Below are 26,864 nucleotides of genomic sequence, written 5' to 3' on the forward strand. Positions count from 1 at the left end.
TAGGGGAGCGGGGAGAATTGCTCACCAAGGGTCCTCCTGCTGGGGACAGAGCCCTCCCTGAGGCTGCCCCCATCAGATTAGCACCTACAGCAGGGCCTGGGAGTGCAGTGTGAGCGCTGGCAGTGTGGACGAAATCCCGGTTAAGTGCCAAGGACAGAACTGAGCAGAATGGTGGTGGGGAGGAAGAATAAAGTGGATGTTCACTCCATACAGAGCTTTGGGCTTTTAGCAGCAGCTACTTCAGCAGCATCCGTCACCTCTAAAGAAAGGACTCGTTCATTCATTCAGACTATGTGCAGAGTCAAGTGTGTGCCAGGCACCACAGCAGGCATTAGCAACCCAGCAGTGCACAAACACAGAGACGTCCCAACTCCTTGAGTCTTCCGGGAAAGGGGGAGGGTGAAGCCAAGAATGGTCACCAAGACACTAATAAGATGCCCAAATAATCATTTGATTACAGTTGGCAATTAAGACCAGGAAACAAAGAGGAAACTGGTGGGAAACTGCTAGGAATAGATACGTTTTATCCACATAAAAATGTGCTGGCTGGATGGTGACGTGGCCTGCCAGCCTCGGACTGAGCATTTTGCATGGGGACCTCATTCCTTCCTACAACTGCCCTGGTAGGTGAGAGCTTCTGTGGTCTCCACTTTTGAGATGAGGGCAACTTCGAGAGGTGAGCACTCTTGCCCAGGTCACAAGCCAGCACATGGAAGAGCTGGACCACAGCCAATGCTCCTGGCCCAGGGTCTCTCCAAGTGGGTATTCAACACCTCCCACTCCAAGTCCCCAGGGGCTCTCCTGACACACTGAGTACCGGCCCCATGGGAAGGTTTCTGAATCCTTGCCCCCCAACCATGCCTTGGGCCCCTTCCGAGTCTGGGTGAGTGAACACCTGAGACAGTTCAGTTCCATTGGAAGGAAGCCTGCAGCTGACCCAGCCGTGGCAGGTGCAGAGATGGTGGTGACGGGTAGGAAGGGATAGAGGCCAGAGACTGGCTATAGGTGGGGGAGAGGAGAAAGTTCATACCAGAGGTCTCCAGCTGTCTGTCATTTGCCAACCAACCCTACGTTTTTTAGCCTTCCCTATTTAAAACCTATCCTTCCATTAAGATCTGTCTTTAAATCAACTCTTTGCACCTAAACACATTTTTCTTTTCTTTCTCTCACTCTCTTTTTTTGTTGTTCCTTTCCTTCCTTCCTTCCTTCCTTCCTTCCTTCCTTCCTTCCTTCCTTCCTCCCTCCCTCCCTCCCTCCCTCTCTCTCTCTCTCTCTCTCTCTCTCTCTCTTTCCTTTCTTTCTTTCTTTCTTTCTTTTTTAGAGTTTTGTTCTGTTGTTCAGACTGGAGTGCAGTGGCTATTCACAGGGGCAATCACAGTGCACTACAGCCTCGAACTCCTGGGCTCAAACAATCCTCCCACCTCAGCCTTCCGAGTACTTGGGAGTACAGGTATGCACCTCCACACCAGGCTGACATGCATGTTAAAGGAAGCCTTCAATAGGAGTGATGGAGCAAAGCCTCGCTGACTGGCATTGGTGGGAAGGACCACAGCGCTAACTCAATACCTGAGTCCACTGTTGGCCTGAGCTGGCTCCTGTGTGGTTAAAAAGGCCCCAAGGGTGAGAGAGGAGGTCAGCCAGGCAGGCACCGAATAGAGACATCCTCCTTAATGTTACCAGAAGGAACTTTCTATCTAAGCCAATGTTACTGCCTTGTCCGTGCGCCACCAGAAATTATCCCTAGTCCCTTCAGATGGTTTACACTGCAGCATGCATTCACCTACTCCACCAAACTGTGTATGGATGAGGGTTAAAAACATGTAAAAGGGTAAGACTTGGCATTTGAGCTCAGGAGCCCACACGGAGTGGGGAAGCGGAAGATGAGATCCAATCAGGTTTTATTTCTTAAAAGTATATATTTTAGCAAAGCACTGTGGTTTGTTAAAGGTAGGTAGAGATGGAGCTGTTCATTATATTATTCTTTGGCTTTGAGATGTTCCATACTAAAAATAGTTTTAAATTTAACAAAAGTTAGCAATCCCACCTCTACTGATCAATGGAAAATAATAAGGTCTCCAGGTAAATTGCCTGCAGGAGAGACTTTGGCCTTCAAAGTCGGGCATCTCCAGACCATGACTGGCTTGAACCCTGTGAGGATCTGGCCCCCATGGTGTGCAAAAGGCATCTGTTTGGAGGAGGGTTTCCAGCCTTGAGGGCCCTCAAGAGGTTTTAGTGAAAGTCACCAACTGTCCCTCCTCAACAAGATCCCTGGCAAGGGATGGATTTGGAGGGCCACTGCAGAAATCCTATTGGAATGAACAAAGCTTCATAATGGCCAAAAAATTACGAAGAACCCAAACGTCCATGGACTGATAAATGGGTAAATAAAATGTAGTCCATTCTTACTGTAGGACAATATGCAGCCATGCAAAGGAGGGACGAGCTGACACATGCCATAATGCAGGTGAACCTGGAAAACATTACACAAGTAAAAGAACCCAGGGACAAAAGGCCACATGCCACATGAACCCAGTTATATGCAATGTCCATCAAATCAGAAAGCAGATCTGTGGATGCTGAGGATGGGGAGTGGGGGAAGAGAAGGGCTGACTGCTAATAGCTACAGAGTTTCTTTTTTGAGTGCTAGAAATGTTCTAAATGTTCTAAAATTAGATTATGGTGATGGTTTTATAACTCTGTAAATATACTAAAAACCACTGAATTTTATACTTTAAATGCATAAACTTAATGGTATGTAAATTCTTTCAATAAAGCTTTTAAAAAAAAAAAAAGCACATAGAGGCACTAGGCTGAGCTTTGAATTTGGAGGATTGGGTTCTGCTTCTTGCCCTGGTGGGCATAATCACACTGAAACCCTCCGTCTCCACCCCGATTCCAGATCAGATAGAAGCTCATCGAGGGACCCTCCTTCTGCTCCTTGATCGCCTTGGTCAGAAAATCCAAAGCCATTTCCTGACTCAGGGCAGCCCTGATAAGCCAACACCACTCCCTGAAGAACCACAAAGGTGGGACAAAGTCAGTCCAATTTGCCCAAGTCCCCTTCAAAACTCACAAAACTGCAAAGGCAAAGGTAGTTTCCTCTGCCCAGGGGCAGCCAGGGAGCACATCACTGCAAAGGTGGCTCAGGGATGGCAGACTCCCTCCAACACACAGTGCATGTATGAGGTACCCCCACTCATTAGGGAGTGGTGAAGAATGGTACCCCAAGACCAACTCCACCCCCACACACCTCCCAAGTTGGTCTCATTCTTAAAGCAGGTACAGACCAATGGATGCATCCAACCATCCAACATTTCCTAAGCATCTATTCTGTGCCCAAACAGGCACTTTGCCAGGAACATCACCATGAACGATACATGATTGCACATTGGCTTTGTGGAGCTTGAGGTCTAGCACAGAAGACAAGATTGACTAATATGAATCAATGGATCAATCAATTTCAATGAGTACAGAGTGCAAAATGCCTCATCTGGAGCAGAGAGGAAACCTGTTTTGAAGAAGCGATGCTCTGGAAGTGCGAGGGCCAATGGAAGCCAACTGGACATGCAAGCGAGGAAGGGTGCCCCGGGCAGAGGGAACAGCCTGAGCAAAGACCGTGAGGTGGGAGCAGCATGGAGCCCTGAAGTTCCTGCAAAGAGGCCAGAGCAAGGGTCTACAGCCACAGAGAGGTGATGACCCAGACCATGCAACATCTCATGAACCTCAGGAAGAACCTGATTTTGTTCCAAGGATGGTAGAAAGCCACTGAGGCAGTGGTGGGTCTCCAGAGCATCCTTCTGGCTGCTGTTAGAGAAGGGACACATGGGGCAAGGGAGGAAGCAGCAGGATGGACTAGGAGGCTGGAAATCATCCTGGTGGGTGATGGCAGCAGCCTGGCCCAGCAGGGATAGTCAGAGGCACCCAACAGGTTGGACTCAGTGTCCCCTGAAGGTGGCTCCCACAGGTTTGCGATGAATGAGCTATGGGGGACTAGAGAGAGAAGCCAAGAATACCTCCAGGGTTTTTTTTTTTTTTTTTTTTTCTGTCTAATTAACCATTTATGAGGGGGTAGAACTGAGGTAACCAACAAGTCTGATATTGACAACAGGGTGGGTGTGATGCTATTTCCTGGGTGGGGAGGATCAGATTAGGGAGGGATGAGGCAGAAAAGAGGAGGAGCCCCATTTGACAAGCAGCCTTTGGGGTGATGTGGAAGAGTCTGCTGCCCTGGCTCAACAACCATCGATACTCACAGGCACCATCTACTTGATCAGGGCAGGCAATGGAAGGGCACATGCTCACACCAGTTGCAAATGAGCATGGTCACGGTTCCATCGTGGCCTCTCCATGGCTCAAAGGGCAGCTGTTAAACCAACCGTGGCGGTGGTTCTCCTGAGACCCACCCACCGTGGGGCTTCAGCTCCAGGTAAACCCAACTTCTGAAGGGCCATTCCAATCCAACCCAACACACTTTTAAGGCATCCAGAGTGCGTCGCGATGGGGTTGTAAATTGAAACCAACCACTGGCCTGAGGCTACTTCTTGCAGGCACTTAGACGGTTAGCTCAGTTCTGCAGTTTTCTTATGCTACCAACTGCTTTCCTAGGGCCCTGGCAACCTTGAAGGCCCCTGGAGGAGCTGATGGGCCAAGGACCTGGATGGTGGCAATGTCAGCTCCACGGGCGCAGGGATTTTTGTTGTGTTTGTTCACCCAAGAACGTGCCTGGGAGGGCATCGTCTCCCAGTACATAAATATCCATTGATGCATAAATGAATGAATGTGCATGGCGGAGCCTAGCCAGGCAACTGCCCTGCTCCAGGAGTGAAGGCTCAGCCTCCCCATGGTCCAAGCTGGCTCCAGCCTTTGTGGGACTGAGGGGCTCACCCTCCCTCTGCTGCCTCAGTCCCCCAGGACAATCTGGTTTCTTCTCTGGGGCTCCAGGGAACCCTTCTTCACCCTTAATGTAAAAATAACTCATTCAGCAAACTTCAAATGCTTAAGAAGAACTGCTCAAGCCACCATCTCAGGCTAAACTCACAGGGAACCATCTAAAGAGAAACAAGAAGGCAAAATACCAGCGTGGGAGTTCCAGGACCCCAGAAAAGATGAAGGCAAAACACCACTCTGGCGGAGGCCAGGCTCGTTAGGTGGGCAGCTGCGCCCTCTGCTGGGCACCTGGGAAAACAACACCTGAAGTAGTGTCGGGTGGGAATGGTCCTTGGACCTGGCTTGACGACATAACCTTGAACTTCACTTCCTGCACCTTTGACCACATCCTTGAGGGACTCTGTACCTAGAGCTGTGACCATAGACCACCCAGAATGGTGCTCAATGCAATGCCAACCAAGGCTTTTTAAAAACAACACACCCAGCTCTTCTAGAACCAAATCCCTGATTTTGCCATTCCTGACCTCTGCCCTGAAAGGCATTGGCAGCCAGAGTTGCCCTGAAAAAATGTGGTGTGGGCATCCCATGGCTGCCTGGAGATGTGCCCAGCCCTCCTTAGGGTCAAGTCCACTCAAGCTGTCTAGGGCAGGGGCCACAGAGCCAGGCACAAGATCGGGTCCCAACATTTTCTGACGGTGCAGCCCCGCTGAGCCTCGGGGTGTGAGAAGAAGAGAACCTACCTTACGGGGTTTGGACATTTGACACAGCACACAGAAGCCCTCAATATGCTTTCACCATTAGCAGAACAAAAAGTTCCTTGTGCGAGACCATCTGCCCTTTGATATTCTCCTTCTGTGCCCCCAGCACATCCAGGTGACTGGGAGAGGGGCCTATGAGGCAGCAGAGATAGAAGACAGAATCCAGAGCAGAGAAACACAACCCGGGGCTGGGAGGCTGTTGACAGGGAAGGCGGAAAGCAGCCGCACTGGCCCCTGCACTCTTGTGTCATGGGCCACTGACCCACCTTGTATGTTGACAGCACACAGCTATAGACCTCCAGGTGACTTCTCCTCCATCCTGGGTCCCCCCACGCAGTGACAGACACTGCATGCTCTGACTCTAGCTAATGAAAGGAGGAGAACAGGCTTCTGGGGCCTCTGGAAAAGATTGCTGATAGACACAGAGAGCCACTTACAGAAAAAGCATTTGTCACCATTGCAGGTGCAGTTTGCAGTCCTGACTGCATTCCTGCTTCCTGCCCTGGAGTGCCCTGTGGGGCCTGGAACTGCAGCAGCCAGCCTGTGACCCTGTAGTGACACACACGAGGATGAAACGCTAACAGCAGAGGAAGACCTTCACCTGTCTCCTCCCTGATCTCTTGTAAAGGGGCCAAACATCCTGCTGGCATAGGCCTCTGATGGTTGGGTTTTCATTTACTTAACACTTAGCTCTTACCATGTGCCAGTCATTGTTCTAAAAACTTTACAATGATTGACTTGGCTAATGCTGAAACTACCCAAATCAGGTAGAACTGTGATTGTCCCATTTAGATAATGAGAAAAATGAGAGGCAAAGTTCTTAAGTACCTGCCCCAGCTCACAAACCTGCAAAGCCAGGACTGGATCCCATGTCGTCAGCTCCAGAGCTCAGGCTGTTATTGCATCAAATACACCCCAACTCACACAGGCAAGAACCTCATGTTTTTGTTGGGTTCCCCGAAAATTCACTGACTTGATGATGATAAAGGAGGAGGAAGTATGAAAGGAAGAGGAGGAGGTAACAAGATTACTGATGACAGCATTTTTGTAGAGCCTAGAGCTTACCAAGGACCTCGCATGCATTGATTTATAGTCTTGTGAGGTTGGACTAATCATCCTCTTTTTTACAAACGATGAAGTTGAGGCTCAGACAGGGTATTTAACAAGGGTTAGCAACAGGACAGAAAAGGACTCCTATATTCTTTCTGTAACACCAGCTCCAGCTCATCCCTCTGGCCTCCCTAACCCACCAAAATCTCTACCAGCAACCTTGGCTTACAAAGAAGACATTTGCTCAACAAACATGCACCAAACACTGAAACCACACCAGGTCCTGTCCTGTGTGCTGCCAGGCACAAGATGGCCTGGCCCAGTCTGCATGGTGAAGGGGTAAGGCATGCCCGACACCATCACAGCATGGAGAGGTAGGAGTGTGTAGAGCCACTGGCCAGGCTGGGAAGCTCAGGGAAGCTCCAGGAAATGGCCTTGCATTGGTACCTGCACGTGACCTATATTTGTTGAGTATCTGCTGTGCACCAGGCACTGGCAATCAAGCAGTACACAAAACAGATGCAAAAAGACACCACCGCCCTGCTGTGCAGACCTTGGAAGGACACAGAGGAATTTGCTCAGCAGATGCACAAACTATGCATGCCAGTGTCCAGAGGTGTCACATGCAGAATAACTCATCCAAATCAAAGAGAATTATCNATGGAGAGGTAGGAGTGTGTAGAGCCACTGGCCAGGCTGGGAAGCTCAGGGAAGCTCCAGGAAATGGCCTTGCATTGGTACCTGCACGTGACCTATATTTGTTGAGTATCTGCTGTGCACCAGGCACTGGCAATCAAGCAGTACACAAAACAGATGCAAAAGACACCACCGCCCTGCTGTGCAGACCTTGGAAGGACACAGAGGAATTTGCTCAGCAGATGCACAAACTATGCATGCCAGTGTCCAGAGGTGTCACATGCAGAATAACTCATCCAAATCAAAGAGAATTATCAGACAATAAAACGTTTTTGAAATTTTTAACCTAAGAATTTGAACAGGCATTAAAGTGTGCTATATTCACAAAATGAAATACCATACAACAGTGAAATTAATCAGACAAAAACCTGGGTATCACAATATTCCGTTAAAGAAGACTATGCTCTATTTTATTCCATTTACAGAAAGTTCAACACCAGGGCCAGGCATAGTGGCTCATGCCTGTAACCCAGCACTTTGGAAGGCCAAGGTGGACAGATCTCTTGAGGTCCAAAGTTCAAGACCAGCCTGGTCAACATGGTGAAACCCTGTCTCCACTAAAAATATACACACAAAAAAATTAGCCAGGCATGGTACTGTGTGCCTGTAGTGCCAGTTACTCAGGAGACTGAGCCAGGAGAATCGCTTGAATCTAGGAGGTGGAGGTTGCAGTGAGCCAAGATCATGCCACTGCACTTCAGCCTGGGCAACAGAGTGAGCTGTCTGAAGAAAGAAAACTAAGAAAAATAAAACCAGACAACACTACTTGATGGTGTTAGACTGCAGAGAATAGCTACCCATGGAGGAGGGATTTTGTTAAGAGGGGACACAGGGGGCTCTGGGATCCAGGTTATGTTCTGTTTCTTGAACTGGGTTCTGCCTACAGAGGTGTGTTCACTTGGTGAAAATTCATCAAGGTGAATGCTTATGGTATGTGCACTTTTCAACATGAATCTTACAATTAAGAGTAAAAATTAAAAGTAAAGTAAAGAAGAAAGGCAGAGCAGACTTCAGGGCAAGAGAAGCTACCGGGGCAACAAAGGACATAATGATAAAGGAGTCAATTCTCCAAAAAGACATAACAATCCTTAACATGTACGCACCTAATGACAGACGTCAAAATCCATGAGGCAAAAATTGACAGAACTTCAAAGAAAAAAATAGATGAATGCGTGATTAAAGTTGTTGACGGCAACACCCCTCTATCATCAACGAACAGACCCACAAGCAGAAAATCAGTAACGACAGAGTTGAACTCAACAGCACCATCAATCAACCGGATGTAACAGACATCTATAAACCACTTCATCCAACAACAGTGGAATACCCATTCTTCTCAAGCTCACATGAAATATTCACCAGGATAGACCACATTCTGGGACACAAAATTCACATTAACAAATTTATTTATTTATTATTTTTATTTTTGAGAGGCTGGAGTGTGGTGGCATGATCTCAGCTTACTGCAACCTCCGCCTCCCAGGTTCAAGCCATTCTCCTGCCTCAACCACCTGAGTAGCTGGGACTGCAGGCGCCCACCACCACGACCGGTAAGTTTTGTATTTTTTCAGTAGAGATGGGGTTTCACCATATTGGACAGGCTGGTCTCGAACTCCTGACCTCGTGATCTGCCCGCCTTGGCCTCCCAAAGTGCTGGTATTACAGGTGTGAGCCACCATACCCGGCACGTTAATACATTTAAAAGAAATCACACAATATCTGCTCTCGGGCCACAGTGAAATTGAACTAGAAATCAATAACAAAAAGATGACTGGAAAATCTCAAAACATGGAGATTGAACAACACACTTCATGCGCCACACAGGTTAAAGAAGAAATCTTTAATGAAATTTTAAAATATTTTGGACTAAACAAAAATAAAACACAACTTATGAAAATTTGTGAGTGCAGTGAGAGCAATGTTTAGAGTGAAATTTGTAACATTGAATGTATATACTAGAAAAGAAAAAGATCTAAAATCAGTTATCTAAGGTTCTACCTTAGCAAACTAGAAAAAGGAGAGCAAATTAAATCCAAAGCAAGGAGATACAAAAATATTAAAAATTAGAGCATAAATCAGTGAAATTCAAAATAGAAAATCAACAAAGAAAATCAATGAAACCAAAAACTGGTACTTTGAAAAAAATCAACAAAATTGTTAAGTCTGTAGCTAGACTAAGAACATAAGTGAGAGGACACAAGTTACTAATATCAGAAATGAAAGAGGGAACACACATTGCAGATCCTATGAACATTAAAAGGATAATGACGGAATACTCTGAATAATTCTATGTCCACGAATTTGACGGCTTAGATGAAATGACCCAACTCCTTGAAAGACGCAATCTGACAAAACTCAGACAAGTTTTCAATTGTGTGTCTGTTCAACATTGTTCAAGTTCAACTAATGCCATAAGACAGGAAAAGGAAAAAAAAAAAAGTACCTAGATTAGGAAGGAAGAAATAAAACTGTCTTTGTTCACAAATGACACGAAAATCTATGTAGAAAATTAAAAAAAAAAAAACTCTACCAAAAGCCCCTGAAACTAATAAATTATTATAGCAAGGTTGCAAGATACAAGGATAACATACAGAAGTTAATCTCTTTCTATAAACCAGCAACAAGCAAGTCACCCCCAAAAATAAAATACCTAGGTATACATCTAACAAAATATGTATAAGATTTGAGGAAAATTACAAAACTGTGAGGAAAGAAATCAAAGAAACAAATAAGTGGGGATAGAATCCATGTTCATGGATGGGAAGTCTGCTCAATACTGTCAAGATGTCAGTTCTTCTCTATTTGATCCATAAATTCAATGCAATCTCAGTCAAAATCAGTTGTGACTATTCACAAACTGAACCTAAGGTTTATATGGAGAGGCAAAAGGCCTAGAATACCCAACACATTGTTGAAGGAGAAGAACAAATTTGGAGGACTGGCATTCCTGACTTTAAGACTTACTATAAAGCTGCATTAATCAAGACAGTGTGATACTGGCAGAAAAACAGGCAAATAAATTAGTGGAACTGAATAGGGAGCTCAGGAATTGATCCACGTAAATATAGTCAACTGATTTTTGACAAAGGATCCAAGATGACATAATGGAGAAAAGAAAGTCTTTTCAACAAATGTTCTCAAACAGGTGGACATCCACATGCAAAAAATAACTGAATCTAGACATAGGCCTTATACCCTTCACAAAAATTAATTCAAAATATATCATAGAACTAAATGTAAAACAAAAAAATGTAAAACTCCTAGAAGGTAACATAGGAGAAAAGTCTAGAAAACCTTATGTTTTGTGAGGACCTTTTAGATACAATATTATGGCATCATCCTTGAAAGAAAGAATTAATATACTGGACTTCATTAAAATAAAAAGATGTCTACTTTGTACAGGCACTGTCAAGAGATTGAAAAGAGAAGCTGAAGACTGGGAGAAAATATTTGTAAAAGACATACCTAATAAAGGACTGTTATCCAAAATATACAAAGAACTCTTGAAACTCAACAAAAGAATGAACAATTTGTTTTAAAAATGGGCCAAAAGCCTGAATAGACCATCTCACCAAAATAACCTACAGATGCTAAATAGTACATAGAAGATGCTCCAAACCTTATGCCATTAGAGAAACACAAACTGAAACCACAACGAGAGACCATTGCACACCCACTGGAATGGCCAAAATCCAGAACACTGACAATACCAAATGCTAGCGAGAATGTGGAGCAACAGGAACTCTCATTCACATTCACTGCTCCTGAGAATGCCAAATGGTGCAGCTACTTTGGAAGACAGCTTGGTGGTTTCGTACAAAACTAAAAATCACCTTACCACATGATCCAGAAATCGCCTTCCTTGGTATTTACACAAAGAAGTCGAAAACTCATATCTACACAAAAACCTGTACATGGATTTTTTATAGCAACGTTATTCATAATTGTCAAAATTCAGAAGCAACCAAGATGTCCTTCAGCAGGTGACTAGACAAACTATGGTAGATCCAGATATTGGAATATTATTCAGTACAAAGAAAATGAGCTATAAAGCCATGAAATGATATGGAGGAAATGTAAATGCACATTCAGAAGCTGATCCGAAAAGGCCACACACTGTATGATTCCCACTCTATGCTATTCTTGAAAAAGGCAAGATTATGGAGACAATAAAAAGATGAGTGGATGCCAGGGGTTGCAGAGAAGGAAGAGAGGAATGAATAGGCAGAGCACAGAGGATTTTTAGGGCAGTATCTGTATGATACTATAATGAGGGGTAGGTGTCATTATAAATTTGTCTGAAAATTGAGTGATTTTGTCTTTAAAAAATGAACAAACTGGTCTAAAGAATGAGTGAATGTACATCACCAAGAACACACCCTAATGTAATCATGGACTGCAGGTGATGTTCCTGAGTCCATGTAGGTGCATCAGTTCTAACAGATGTACTGCTCTGGTGGGGGATGTTGATAACATGTGGGGGCCATGCATGTGGGCATGGGGGTCTATGGAATATCACTGGACCTTCCTCTCGGTTTTGCTGTGAACCTAACACTGGTCTTAGAAGGAAAGAAGGGTCGTGGTTTAGAAATACTGGTGCAAAGTCTTGAACGGAATAAGGGAATCAGCCCTAGGCACAGGGCTCTCTGAGGAAAGGGCATGCCAGGCATGGGGAACAGAACACACAAAGGCCCTGAGATGGGATCTGCTTGGAAGACATTTGTAGGCTCATATACAGCAACTGCTGTGATATGCTGTTAAAAGAAATACCAAAGTGTGCAGGAGCACACACAGAATGGGAATGTTGTGTCTGTGTGTGTGTGTGTATTTCAAAAGCTGTGCACAAAAGTTTTGTGTGGACCTTCCAGAGGATTCAGAGGCAACACTGGTGACTTCTTAGAGTGATGGCACTTCTCTGGGAGCAGCCAGAGAAGACCCGGAGGCCTGGAGAGTTGACGGGTGAGAGAAGCTGATTTTTGCCATATATCCTACTGTATTCTTTATATTTTTACCATATACAGCTATCACTTTATAGAAAAACAACACAAAATGAAGTAACAGAGGCCTTGGCCCTGCTGCAGGGAGCCACATGGTTTCTGCAGTGACACCCTCAGCCCTTTAACATTCACAGTTCTCCCGATGCCATGGGCGAAGGGTCTGGAGAGCTTTGCAGAAATTGAGTCACAATGGATCTCATGGTCTCAATGGGTGAGATCAGCCATGAGCTCTCCCCCAGCGGCACTGCACTGTGGGAAAAAGAAGGCAGAATCCCCTCAAGAAAGGAATTCACCCTGGCTCCCGTGATGAGGAGCTGGAGTTGCTGGTGCCCCAATGTGGTCTCTGGTCCACTTTACCCAAAAACGCGTCAGCTGTCTTCCTGAGGCCTCAGCTTCCTCATCTGTACCCTAAAATACCCATCAAGTTCCCTGTATGGTGTCACTCAGGAAGATGTGGAGGCCAAGACCAGAGCTGGTGCAGGGAGATGAGTGAGGAGCCTTGCCCGGGTGGAGACCTGTGAGGTGGATGCTGACGGGAGCCACCAGAAGTGGGGAACTGAAGCACTGGGGCCCTGTGGGAGGGACTGTGATGGCTCAGCCTGGAGGGAGGAGCAGGGGCCTTCGGAGAGGATGAGATGCGTCCATGCGAGGGACAAGAATGGCCAGAGCCCTGTCAAGGGCAGGCTTGGGCTGGTGCAAGTTGCTGGGGAGGCTGCCTCATCCCTGGCACTGCACTATGCACTAGAATGTTCTACAAGAATGAAGATGCTGTATGTGGCACTGCCCATCATGGAAGCCACGAGTGTTGAGAGTGCTTAAAATGTGGTGCGTGCTGCAGAGGACCTGGATTTTTAATTTCATTTCATTTTAGTTCATTTAACATTAAAATAAATTTCAACTAGCACATATGGGACATGGGTCCTGCACAGGACAGCGCAGCGCTCAGAGATGACAGTGATTAGGTCATGAGGGCCCCACCCTCATCAATGATGAGTGCCTTATAAAAGAGGGTCCAGGCAGCCCTGTGTACATCTTTCTCTTGTGAGGATGTAGCAGCAAGGAACCATCTCTGAGGAACCGGCACTCACCGGACAGCAAATCTGCCGGCACCTTGATCTTGGACTTCACAGCCTGCAGAACAGTAAGCAATAAATTTCTGCTGTTTCCAAATTATCCATCTAAGATATTTTGTTGTTGCAGCCCAAAAAGTCTAAGACAGGAACCAGTAGAGCTCCTGGAGGCCACAGATCCAGGGAGCAGGGGGGCTGGCATGGATCTGTCCCCTCAGGCCTCCTTCTTAACCACCAGGCTCTATCCTCTGTCCCCAGTGAAGGAAAGAATAAACAAACAAACAGGCAAAGTTGAAAGTCTAACACCAACTGCTGGTGAAGAGGTGGTGAAACAGGCACTGCAAATGCAGGTGGGACTGAAACCAGCAATCAGGATGACTGGCTGCATCTGCCCAAATAGAAAATGTCCTATCTCAGCTCATCCAATTCTTGTCATCTACTCCAGAGAAACCCCAAACACAGGAAGGTATGCATGAGGCCGATCAAGTGGAAACAACCTAATTGTCCCTCACAGCAGAATGGCTGCCCTGTGGCATATCCACACTAGCGAATACCACTAAGCAGCCTCTTTTTACTGCAAAAGATCTTTGTAGTCTAACATCATTGGAGCTCTTATTTCCTGGCCTAGTACACGACAGAATAACATAACAATGCCATAATCACTCATGGTGAACACAATCACACGCACGCACACACGTGCACACATGAGTGCATATACACTCACCAGTACCATATATTTCCCACAGACACATATGACTACAGAAGTGGAGGGCAGATAGTCTGGGCATCTCTGTCCTCCGTGGTAAAACAGCTGCCTACAGAAGTGGAGAGAAGGGCCTGGACTCCAGGATGGCAACCGTCCCAGCTCCCTGTGCCCCTACTCAAAATGCTTTCATTTTTGCCAGGAGGAGGAGCTCATGAGATACTTATATAATTAGAATGTTAATAATAAATAAAAGAGCAAATCTATAACCCTCTTCTAGAATTAGCATTGTTGTACACACTGTTAGGTGTTTTCTTCTTTAACTTTTAAAGGAAGATCGTTCACGTTTAAATAATGCCCTTTGTCACCCAAACATGTTCTCCTGCCAATTCAATGTGTACATTTCCTATGTTTACTGGATTTATATACTTAAGAGAGTTGTTTCTTTTCCCAGCAGAGACTCACCACAGCGCAGATTCATGCCACCAGCACCCCATCGCAGCAACTCTAGATTAAGTACTTTACAGAGTAACAATTCAAAAGCAGCCTCGTAGCCTGAGCTATAAATTACAGAAAATCCATAGCACTAGGCTTATAGGTAGTGCTTTAAATATAGATCATACGTTCTACAGCCGTAGCAATGATGATCCCAAGAATCAGCCTGTACAAACCTATAAATAGTGACGGCTGTCTGTGTTTGCACAGAAGCCGTGATCTCTCTTGGCGCCCACCATTCATTAAAACCGATGTGCACACTGAAGCTGGTGGGTCCATCGGGATTTCGCATTTGGGGAAAGCAATTATGTAGGCAATTAAATTCTGGCGCCCTCACCAGCCTTCGCTCTGAGATATTAATAATAGTGCAAGGGTTTTCCAAAGCCTACGGGGGAATAACATTCACTTCTCTATTTGGCAGAGGGCTCTGCCGTCCCACAACTTGGGGTGCGACAAAGATTACACCTGGTACTTCAGGCTGCAGTTTGGGGTCACACACCCTGCCAGTTCTTTTCAATTGCTACTTGGGGGGGTCTGTGAGTCTACACACTGTGGCATACAGGGAGCCTCCCTGTTCCTGGGGATGTGCCCCGGAGGGCCATCAGCAGCTGGGAGTGAAGGTGCAGACATTAGAACAAGGTAGGCAGGTTCTGTTCTCGTGGAAACCTGGGACTCACAGCAAAGATGGGAAATGGAGCCTTCATTCGGCAACGGGCCTGAAGACCGCAGACTCACCAGGCGGGAGGAGTGTCCCTGAGATGCAGGCCCTGCTTTATATTTGATCATTTGAGTCTCTCATTCATCGATTCTTGTGCTCACTCATTCAACCAGTATTCACTGAGCACAGCGCCTGTGCCAGGCATGGGGCCAGGCCACGGGGTGGGGGGGGGCCGGGGGGGGGGGGGGGGGGGGGGTAGGGGCAAGACTAGCAAGCACAGGGCAGTTGGAGGGGCTGAGAAGCAGCCAGGAGCGTGGGGTGGGGCAGTACTGGGAGATGGCAGGAGGCTGAGGATGGGGACAGGCCTCAGGACTCAAAGGACTTGACCTTTGGGCTTGACCTTTGGACCTTTGACCTCAGGACTTGACCCAGCATGAGTGGAAGTATGGACTTTATCCTGGGAGAAACAGGAAACCTGGGAGGGTCTCCAGCCAGGAAGAGCTGAGAGCAGACTGACCTCTCCTGGAAGGGCACTGGGGCCACCAGATAGAGGATAAAGTGGGCAACAGCAGAGATGGCCCCGGGGACCAGGGATGCGGGGCTGCTGCATCGGACAGGGAGAGATGGGGCAGCGGGGACTGGGACAGGGGTGACAGAAATGCTGAGCAAGGGGGTGGATCCCAGATCTGTTTTAACTATATTCACTTTAACAATATTCAACCAAGTCTTTTTATCAAAAGCCCACTGCAGCTAAATCTGTAATAAATGAAAAAACTTCCTGTGCACTATTAGTGCTACAAATCAGACTCTCACATAGGAGTTTATGTGCTGTGTAAGTGAGAGGTTGTTTGTTTTACTGTGAGTTTCCTCCAAGCAGTCCTCAGCCACTGTGAGGTTCCTTCAAGCAGCCCTCAGCCACATACCCACAGTATGGACAGCAGAATTGGAGAGCCATTCATTCCCTCAGGACTCCCGACCCCTGGTGACCCGATCAAACACCAATGTAGGCACCAATGTGAAGGCCTTTGCAGCTTGTATCAGGGTTATAATCAGGAGACCTGATGATATGGAGATGAACCCGGAAGACCCGATGGGCCTCATGGAATCACTTAGGAAGCAGAGGGGAAGGCAGGAGTGGACACGGTGGAAGGGAGGGAGGAGAGATTTGAAGGCTGAGAGGATTCAGCCACCCTTCCTGGCCTTGAAGGTGGACATGAGCCAGGTAAGGCACCGGCCTCTGGAGCTGAGAACCAAATTGACCCAGGCCCCAGCCCTAGCCCCAACCCCAGCCCCAGCCCCAGCCCCAGCCCCGGCTCCAGCAGACAACCAGCAAGAAAACAGGCACCTCAGTCCTACAGCCTCAAGGAACTGAATTCTGACAACCACCAGAACAAGCAGGAAGTGAATTATCTCCCAGAGTGTCTGGCAAAGAGCACAGCACTGCGGAGACCCAGAGAGGGAAGCAGGCAAACCCACCTGCACCCCTGACCCACAGGCTGTGTGTAGCAATAAATCAGTGTTGCTTCAGCTGCTGAGTTGGTGGTAAACTGTTCCGGCAGCGATAGACATCACTCCTGTGATCCTCCTGACCAGTTGTGAACACTGGTTTGGGAATCACATTCCATCCACGAGGAAAGTCAGGCTCAGAGAAGGGTGAACATGTACAAGGTCACACTGGGACCCGGGGCAGAGTTGGGGACACCCCACACCTGCCTCCTGGCCCCAAGGGTCCTTCTTCCACCTCTGTGCTACCTACATCTCCTCCGCCCTGCTTAGACGATCCTCAGAAGAAAGGTGTGCTCATATCCAACATCAACTAAAGACAAAGGAAACAAGCCACAGATGAGGACAGGTGGAGAGAACCACCCCAGTGTCCACCTGTAGGGCACACGGGGTCCCACCTGTGGGGCACCACATCCCATCTGCAGAGAAAGGCTCTTTTCAGTCAGCAGCCTGCTCATTTCCAAGACAGGCATCCCACAGGGACAACCAGAGTTGGGGCATCTTTTAAGGGCCTCCAAAGCATGCAGCAACAACAAGCATTGACCTGCTGTCAGACGCTTTCCAGAACCAAAGGGATACAATATAAATCCGGGTTCATGAGAGACATGATCACAGAACGACCAAGAATCCAGCAGACTGTCCAGGCTCAAATTCAGCTCACCAGCTATAACCTTGGGCACGTTACTCCATCCCTTTCGGCCTTGGTTTTCCTCACCTGTCAAATGGGGTCACACCAGGTAGAGCCCACCTCCCACAAAGATGTGTAGATGAGTGAGCAGGACTGAGGACAGGTCCTGGCTGGTGTGGCTATCATTGTCCCTGCACAGTGACTGCAGGGTGACTGCTTTCCAATCGCCCACTGCAGTGACTCCCAAGCAAACAACGCAAATGATCAGTGTACAACATTCTGCACTGTCACCCATGACCACAATACTCTAGGTTGGAAATCACATTAATCTACAAATAAGAGTAATATTTCCTTATTTTTTATTATCGCAATGTTTAACCAAACCGTAAAAAAATAATGGAGTTAATTTATCATGATTTCTCATGGATTATAGGAAAAGGCACAGATAGCAAAACCATTAAAATAAAAATCGAAACATGCACCAAGCCTTGAGTGCAGGAGCATCTTGGTTACTAGAATTATAGTGAATTAGGGTTGTTAAGAGGATTTAGTCACGGAAGATGGATAACGTGCAGTTCATACAGCTGTTTCGGACACTCGTAAGTGGAGAGACACAGTCCTTAGCTTGTATTAGAAACCTCATGCAGTGAAGAGAATCTATTTTTAGTGTTTGCCCTCTGGGTGAGTGGCAATGAACTTAGGTCCAAATGTGCAATGTGCGGGAGGCAGGGAGTCTGTGCCGGCCTCCAGGAGGCAGATTGACCACAGAGCAGGCCAGGGCAGGCCACCTGGATGGAGGCTCGGATGAAGAAGGGCTACCAAGGGCACCTGTCAGGCGACAGCACGAACACACAGGGTGGGTATTGGAGAAGACGTCCAGGCAGGCCTGCACATTCCCATCTCCAGGTCTGCTTGTAGAAAAGGTGTGTAAATCATTCAAGACGGTCTAAAAATACGACATATTTTCGGGAGGAAGAGCCAGCTTCTACCGCTGAGAGACTCACGCAAAGAGGCCACATGCCCACTTCCTGTAACTTGAGAGAGATAATGTTGCTAAATTAGGAGATTCTTTTTGCTAAATGGCTCTCCTTTAGGGAGAAGTGAAAAGCTCAATGTCAGAGCGACACTACTTGAAGAAACTACTGTGAGCCGCAAGAAGGGCCTCTGCACGGGGCTGAGGAGAGGAGGCCTCCCTGCCACCAACCCCATCTCCCCACCATCGCCTCCCCATCACGCTCTCCATTGGACACAGAGCTTACAGCACACCTGCTAGGTGCCAGGCACGGGGTGCATGCCCTGCACACAAAAATGAGCCAGTCACTGCTGCCCTGGGTTTACCTTTGGTGGAGAAGATGGATCATTAACGAGAGAGTGAACAGGATGATTATTGTGCTGGGGGCCCTCATGACCACCCCAGGTTGAGTGATTCACTAGAGGACTCACAGGACTCGGCTGCAGCTGTACTCACAACTGTGATTTATAGCAACCGCAGGCAAAGCACACCCAGCAAAGAAAAACGTGCCTGGGGTGAAATCTGCCAGAAACCAGGCACAAGCATCTGAGGGTCCCTCCCAATGCAGTCACATTTTTGGGGATTTTCCCCAAAAATGGCCACAACATCACCTCCAACCTCATACGTTCTTCTCGCAGTGTGGCTTTGCAGCCTCCCGCTGAGAGGTGGGTTCATGCCAACCTCACCCCGAGTCAGGGAAGGCCGACTCTAAAGCAGGAGTGAGACTGTGATCCAAAGCCAGATCATAAGCGGGGACAGAACTTGACTCTGTTTCTCTCGGGTTGCTCACTTCTGCACCTCAAGCTGCCTATGCAAAAGCTGCCTATGCAAAAGCCAGAGTGGAAAGGACCCAAGGTCCAGCTCATGGCCCTAGCCGAGCTCCCAGCTGTCAGGGGCTGAACTGTATCCCCCCAATATGTATATGTTGAAGTTTTGATCCCCAGTGACACAGAATGCAATATTTGGAGAAGGCGTTTTTAAAGGGGTGATTACATTAAAATGAGACTGCTGAGGGGGTAGGGGTGCCAATCCAATCTGACTGGTATCCCTATATGAAGAAGAGATTTGGACAGTAAGAGTTTACAGGGGGAAAAGATCACCCCAGAATGGGGGGTGAGAGACTTCACAGACGAGGTCTCACTGCTGGGCCTTGACAGATGGGTACACTCCACAGGAGGCCAGGAGCCTTCCGGTAGGAGGAGCAGCATGGGTGAAGGCCAGGGAGTGAAGGTGGAGGACTGGCTTAGATGGAGGGTTAAGGGCTGGGGGCTGGAGGACCTCCTAAGCCTCTGGTCAGAGCAGGGCTGTGCTGAGGCTGGCACACTAGGTTGAGAGAGAGAGCATCCATATATGCATGCACACATGCACTCATGCACGCACACACGCATGCACACATACACTCATGAACGCACACACACATGCACACACTTGCTCATGCACACACTTGTGCATGTAATACTCATGCACACCTTCACACACATGCATACACACACACAGGCACTCACACTCCTGCACAGCTTCAACCCTCACACACACACACAAACATACACAGGCACGTGAACTCATCACAGCTTCACACCCTCACACACAGTCATTCACACACAGGCACATACACACTCTTGCACAGCCTCACACACACATGCATACACACACAATCAGTCACACACAGGCATGCGCACTCATGTACAGCCTCACACTCTCATGCACGTTCACACACATTTGTCCTTAAGAGCATCACCCAAGGCACTGAGGCACTGAGTCAGGGCTGCCCTGTTGCACACACGGGCACCAGCACGACACCTTCTTGCCCACTCGCTCACTTGTGTTTCCTTTGGCCCACACAGTTTGTGACTAAAATGCCTGGCCCAGGAACCTTCCATAGAGAGCCCCCCAGTCTGGCCCACTTCGCAGTGTGAGGCCCAAGAGCTGCTGAATTCCCTCCAGGAAAGGCCTTCCACAGGTCCACACGTGAATCCTGCCTGGTGACTGGTGCACCTAAGTAGCTTTCCTGAAAATACCATAATCACACAAAATCGACATTGCTCCAGGTAATGTAGGCCACAAGGTCGCCAGTGTCCAAAGGGCAACTCCCCCTGCTCAACACAAAGCCCACAACGCAGACCTGGGCCAGCCCAGAGAAGGCCAGACCCCCCGTCTTCTCATCCCCACATCCCAGCCAGCCCCAGCCCAGGCTAGGAGTCCTATGCAAGGGATGTGTATTGTTGTTTTTCCTTAAAATAAACCGCTACCGAAGTTTGGTAGAAATCCCGAATCAGAGGAGGGTTCTGGGAAAGCCAGCGCCCTAGGCTTGTTGAGAGTCAGTCCGAGGCTGCTTGTGTAGGTGGGCACGCAGGGAGCCTCCCTCCTGGGGCCGGCCCTGGGAAAGCAGCCAGGCTGCGAGAAGGAGCATCCAAATTGCTCCACACAGCTGATCCTTGCTTGGAAAATTGTCAACCTGGGACTCATAGCAACGATGGGAAAAGCCAATTGTCAATCATATCAATAAAACCATGTAGGCTACCAGATCAGACCAATTCTTGCCCAAAACCTGCTCTGAGTTTTGGTTTGGAAGCCATGGTCCACTTCACAGTCAGGGGTAAAGTAAATTGACTGCATCTGCCCCCAACCCCGGACCACCCTTCCTCCCTCTACTCAACTCACTCAGGGCTAGGAATCCCCACCAGAATCAACAGATCCCTGGGTTAAACCCAGTGACTCCTGTAATCCTTATTAAAACCCTGTATTCGACCTCATAATATTCATTCACACACGTTATAGTAGATAAGAAAAATAAATGCAAAGAAAAAGCTATGCAAGACTCAAAAGGAAACGTGGAGGGATGTGTTTTCGAGTAGCCATCCTGGTATGTCCTGGGCTGAGGACTTCTCGGGGTGCAGGACTTTCAGAGCTAAAACCAGGACCCTCTCTGCTACACTGAGAAAAGTTGTTCACTCTAAACTTGAGGCAGAAAAAGGTTACTTAAGACACAAAAGCAAAACAAAGAAAAGCTGGATACATTTTACCACATCAGAGCTAAAAGCTTCTATTCAACCAAGAACACCATAAACAAAGTGAAAAGACACATAACAGACAGGACATGAATATTTGCATCCGGCAGAGGATCGGGTTCCAGACCAGATCAACGGCACTCACAAACCACTCGGAAAAACACGAACGACCCCTGGAAAAAGAGGGCAAAGTAAATGAAGAGGCAACGCTCAGAGAGTGAAATCCAAATGGCCAAGTCACATAAGAAAAACTCTCAAGCAATCAAGGCAATGCAAATTAAACAATGTAATTTTCACTTCTCTGGAGGATTGGCAAAATTTCAGAATGTGAATGTATCAAGTGCTGGTGAGAGAAACGGGTACCTCCGACACTGCTGTTGGGAGTGACACAGCCACTATGGGAAACAGTCTAGCAATAGCAGGCTAAATTTAAAATGCATTCATCCTAAGCCCCAGGAGTTCCATTCTTAGGATGTGCTTTACCGAGAAATGCTTGTACAGATGCGTCCAGCGCCTCATGCAGGTTGGCCCCTGCAGCACAGCCTGTGACAGGATCTGAGAAGGTCCTCCATGGCCATCGATAGCAGAAAGGCGAAAACAGCCATGGAATATTCTAAAGCAGTTAGACAGAACCTATGAAGCCAGATAAATCTCCAAGACATACTGCAGAATGGGAACAACTTCACAACGAGAAGTGCTGTGTGATGCCATTTCTTTAAAAAGCACATGCTTCTGTCAAGAAAGTCTGGTGGGAAACACCATGAATGGTAACAGTGGCTTCCCTGGGGAAGGGCGAAGGGTGGGGGGGATTCATGTTCCAGAGGGATTTGAGCCTTATTTGCAATGTTTTCAATTTCTCACTTGGAGGATGTATTCATGATGTACTAGTGTAATTAAATATATACGTGTATGTGTTTGAGTAATTTTTTTTCCAGAAAAACTTATCCCCTGAGTTGGAGACCACATTATTCATTCATCCAATAAAATATTTATGGAGTCCCAAGTACAGGGTAGGCTTTTGTTTTTTTTTCTTTTTTTTTTCAGACGGAGTCTCGCTCTGTCACCCAGCCTGGAGTGCAGTGGTGCAATCTCAGCTCACTGCAAATTCTGCCTCCTGGGTTCACGCCATTCTCCTGCCTCAGCCTCCCGAGTAGCTGGGACTACAGGCGCCCGCCACCACACCCAGCTAATTTTTTTTGCATCTTTAGTAGAGATGGGGTTTCATCATGTTAGCCAGGATGGTCTCGATCTCCTGACCTCGTGATCTGCCCGCCTCAGCCTCCCAAAGTGCTGGGATTACAGGTGTGAGCCACTGCGCCCGGCCCTAGGCCATTTCGAAAGATTGGGGATCACTCCTTTCCCTTCAGACAAAAACAGAGCAATCAGCTTGGTCATCAGCAAAGTTCACTAGCAGACAGCAGTCTGGTAATGGGGTGACAGCTGCGTGGGGATTTGGGATAAGTGGTGAGAAAATGTGATTCGGAGCAGGTGAAGGAGAAGCAGACCTGAGGGGCCACTGGCTGTGGGGAGGTTCTTGGCTCTCACAGGTGTGCCTTGAGCACCCTGCGGGGAAAGGAGAGAAAGGAAGATGTGTAGCTGGGTCACACCTCTCCCAGGGCCTTCTCCAGCTGCCAGGACATCATGACTGCCTTTTGCCTCCAAGCACCCATTGGTCACAGGAAAGAAAACAAGGCTGCAGGGTGATTTGCAATGCACGGCGGGTTTTGCAGGTCAGGTGAGCCTTGCACTGCCATGCTGGAGTTTGTGATCCCAGCACCCATCTCCTTCTGTGATCCTCCTGATTTCCTGCTGGAAGTCTCAGGCTGGTTATGGCAGGGATGCCAGCTCCATTTCTGGACTGGAGGAGACAGTGAGCTAGGTCTCAGCCGTCCAGTCCTCCCCACTCCCTCACTCCAGTAAGTGGTTCAAGGGCCAGTGACATGACCCAGCCTGAGTCCGGGACAGACAAGGAGAGGCTAGCTGGAGCTACAGACGCCCAGTTTCCCGAATTAACAGATGGCCCTTTGCTTCTGTGTGTCTAGTCCATTTCAGTCACTTGCTACCAGAAAAGCCTGCTAAGTCCAGCTGGTTGTCATTAAGATTTCAAAAGAATTGGGCAACTCCAGACCCAATCCGGGTCTTCAGAGTTATTGCCTTCAGGGAGTCTTGCCCAGCCCCAACTCTGAGCTGAGCCAGGGAAACAAGGCATTAAATTTCAAACTGTCTTTTGCAGCCCCTAAAGCCACAACTTTTAATGAGCATCAGCTGGGACATGTCATGATATCATCGATCGCGCCTTTCCCTTCAAAAAAAAAAAAAAAATGTTTAATAGGAAAAAAAAATCTCATTTAGTGCAGAAATAACCCACTACGAGTCAGCGCTTCGAAATCAGACTTCGAAGTCTGGAAGAACGAGTGGTTAATTTGTTCCTGAAGTCATGCAGCCCTGGCCCCAGAAATAGCACTTTACCCCTTTAAGGGTGAGAGTTAAGGTTCCCAAGCAAGCTCCAGGAAGTAGCCACACAAATCAGGGAAGCCGAGCTTCAGGTGGCAGCTGGGTAGATCCTCCTGGTTCCAAAAGGAACAAAGGCAAAGGGACCTTCTCGAGGTCTGGCATCAGAGTGCCCAAAGAGTTGTGGGCACACAGCCTGGTTCTTCCTTGGGTGCCGGGACCCTTGCTCCAAACCAAAACGTGGCATTTGGACTGGGTCCTATCTGACTCAACGTTGACATGCAATGTTGAAACCAAGAAACCCAGCCACACCCTCTGCCTCAGCCCCTCCCAAGTGACCTCCTTTAAGTGCCAGCCTCGTTCTGATGAATCTCAGATTGGAGCCTCCAGACCAACCACCGACCCAAACTCCAGACTCAGAAGTGCAATGGCCGAGGGTACACGGCCCCCCCAAATTAACATGGTTGGTACGGAATGTGTGCTTCCTCTCCCAGACCTCCCCTCTCCACAGAAAGTGAAGGTATGCACTGCAGAAGACCCCCACCAGTCTCCCTCCTCCCCCACCAAGCCTTCCACACCTCCATAAACAGCACCACCATCCACCTGGTGCTCAGACCCCAGACCTGCATGGCATCCTGGATTTAGGGTACCCAAGTCATGAGCGGGTCCTATCAGCCCTGCCACTAAAATGCCCCAGTGCTTCCCACTTTCTCCATCTCTGAGGTACCCTCCTGTCCTCCAAGCAGCTGGCAACTCCCCTGCTGCCACAACCGCGAGGAGCTTTGTCTCAGACACTGAGGGACATGCAATTCCTCAGCCTAGAACCTGCCAGTGGCCTCAGGTTGCACGTGTAAAACCCCTAGGGGCTTATGATGGAGGCCAAGGCCCATGGGCCACCTCCCCAAACTCAGCTCCTTCCAGTCCCCTAGCTCATGGGCTTCCAGCCTCAACCACCCTCCTGCTCCCCAGTGCCACCAAGTGAATTCTCACCTCGAGGCCGCCCTGCTCCCCGCAGCATCTCAGCATCTAGATCAGCGTCTGAAGCATTTTCAATGATGAATAATCATTTGCTGACCCACTGACAAAATATTCCGTTTTCTCCTTGGGGAAAGTGGGTCAGCAGTGGCTGAGCCCTGCCATCCATCCATCAAGGCCTAGACAGAGGCCGCAGAACTATTTTAAAAATGCCCAACGACTGAGGAGCACAAGGAACAGGTGAGGAGTTGCGTAATTACTGCAGGCAGAACATGGGCTCCTGGTGGCCCTGAACACACTGCCAAGCTGCTGAAGGTTAGGACTGGCAACGCCCTTTCCCAAAATCCAACCCAGAATACACCTCACTGTGCTTAGTACTCATGCATTGCCAAAAACAGGGATGCTTTAGGGGAGGACACTGACACTCGTGGGCACCTACTCTGTGCAGGCACTGGGGGAGGAATTTCTGTCCCATTAGAGGGGGACACCCTAGAGGGGCCTCATCTCCTTCTTTTTCCCGACTCCACCCTGGGAGCTCAGCACAGGGACTGGCACTCAGTAGGCGCTCAATATTTCTGATGAGTGGATTCAGCTGCCCATCCTCTGTGCCTGGGCTAAGTTTCTGCCACGAGCTTCTCCTCCAAGGGCACCACAGAAGGCCTGGCAGATAGTGGGCTCTCAAGTGTCCCCCAAATCCCCATGTCCCCCCTTCTTGACTTTGTGACTCCACGTATCCCTGTATCTCAGGGTTTAACAACCCCAGCACTAGTCTGTGGACTACACTATTATCGCCTTGAGGGGAAGGAGGACTCCTGGCAGTGCAGGATGCTTAGCAGTGTCCCTGGCTTCTGCCCACTGGGTGCCAGTGGCGTTCCCCCAGGTGTGAAAACCAGAAATGTCTTCAAGGGAAAGCAGCATCAACCCGTTTCGAGGCACTGAAAAGAACCACTGATGGATCTAAACCAGAGTTTCCCGAATGGCCTGATCCCAGAGTTTCCTGGTGCTTTGGTTAAAAACACAGATTCTCCCAGGAGATTGTAAGGGGCAGGCCTGGGTGGGGCCCCTGGAACAATCTGTAGTAAGTGCCCCCGGTATCCTCACCAAGGGCGGAAACACTGACCTAGCTCTCCTCCACCCCACTCTGGGTTCTGCCTGCTGGACACCTGGTACTCATGCACCCATGGTCACTGAGCACAGGCAACACTCTAGCCTTGTTGCCAGGAGGCCTGAGGCCCCTCCCCATCCTCAACTCCTCTTTCCTGGCCCAGCTGGGGCCCTGGCCATTTTCTGGATTCTTCAGGCCCCTCTTCCTAGATCCCATCCATTGAACTGCAGCTGGACCCTCTCCGGGGCCTGATGTCTGCCCAGCAGGGGCCAGGGGCCAACCCACGTGGGTGGAGGCCCATGGCCCTCCCTGGGGAAGAAGAGCGAACAAGCACAGAGCCCTCCCTTGAGTGACCAGCGCTGTCCATATGATCCCAACTGCTGCCCCCAAGACGCAGGTATTGGATTACCCCCATTTTACAGATGCAGAAACTGAGGCGCATTAAGGTCCAATGCCATGCGCACAGGCTCCTGCAACTGGCAGAGGGGAATTCCAAACCCCAGACTGCCTAACCCAACGCCAGCACTTCTGAGCCTGCGGGCACTGCCCTTGTTTAGGCAGAGACTCTGGCGACTTTGCTGCGGCGGGGAAGCCCTAGACCCGAGGCGCCCACCTCTGTGGCTGGGGGCGCAGCGGGCATCCTGGCCACCCGCAACGGCCAAGGGCAAGGGATCCAGGAGGGGTCGTCCCCCAGCGCCTCGTGCCCGGCCAGGACCCCAGTCCCCGCGTCCCGCGTCCCCTCCCCTCCCCGCGGCGAGCGCTTACCTTGCGCAGGGCCTCGGGCGGTGGCAACGGCGTCCCGGGCCCCGAAGGCGCTCAGCAGCGAGCGCAGGGGCGCAGGACAGCGGGCGCGCCCCCCGCCACGGCC

At 48.8% G+C, this 26,864-nt stretch overlaps 1 protein-coding gene across 3 annotated transcripts in view; it reads right to left on the minus strand.

Annotated features, from left to right (window-relative positions):
- The window catches only part of PHACTR3 (phosphatase and actin regulator 3), a 288,306-nt gene that overhangs the window by 251,478 nt on the left and 9,964 nt on the right, over positions 1 to 26,864 (minus strand). Inside the window, exon 1 of one of the 3 annotated variants that reach the window (XM_017891225.1) lies at positions 26,762 to 26,858. The exons of 1 other annotated variant lie outside the window; for it this stretch is intronic. Coding sequence is in view for 1 of the 2 variants with exons in the window: in XM_017891223.1 (XP_017746712.1) it covers positions 24,907 to 24,934 (28 nt within the window). In the remaining variant the exon portion in view is untranslated. Of the gene's footprint in view, positions 1 to 24,906; positions 25,192 to 26,761; positions 26,859 to 26,864 lie in introns of those variants that run through there. One more of the 3 variants, XM_017891223.1, reaches the window with a different exon arrangement.

The sequence above is a fragment of the Rhinopithecus bieti genome, unplaced genomic scaffold, assembly GCF_001698545.2.
Source record: "Rhinopithecus bieti isolate Rb0 unplaced genomic scaffold, ASM169854v2 scaffold_20477, whole genome shotgun sequence".
Lineage (NCBI taxonomy): Eukaryota > Metazoa > Chordata > Mammalia > Primates > Cercopithecidae > Rhinopithecus > Rhinopithecus bieti.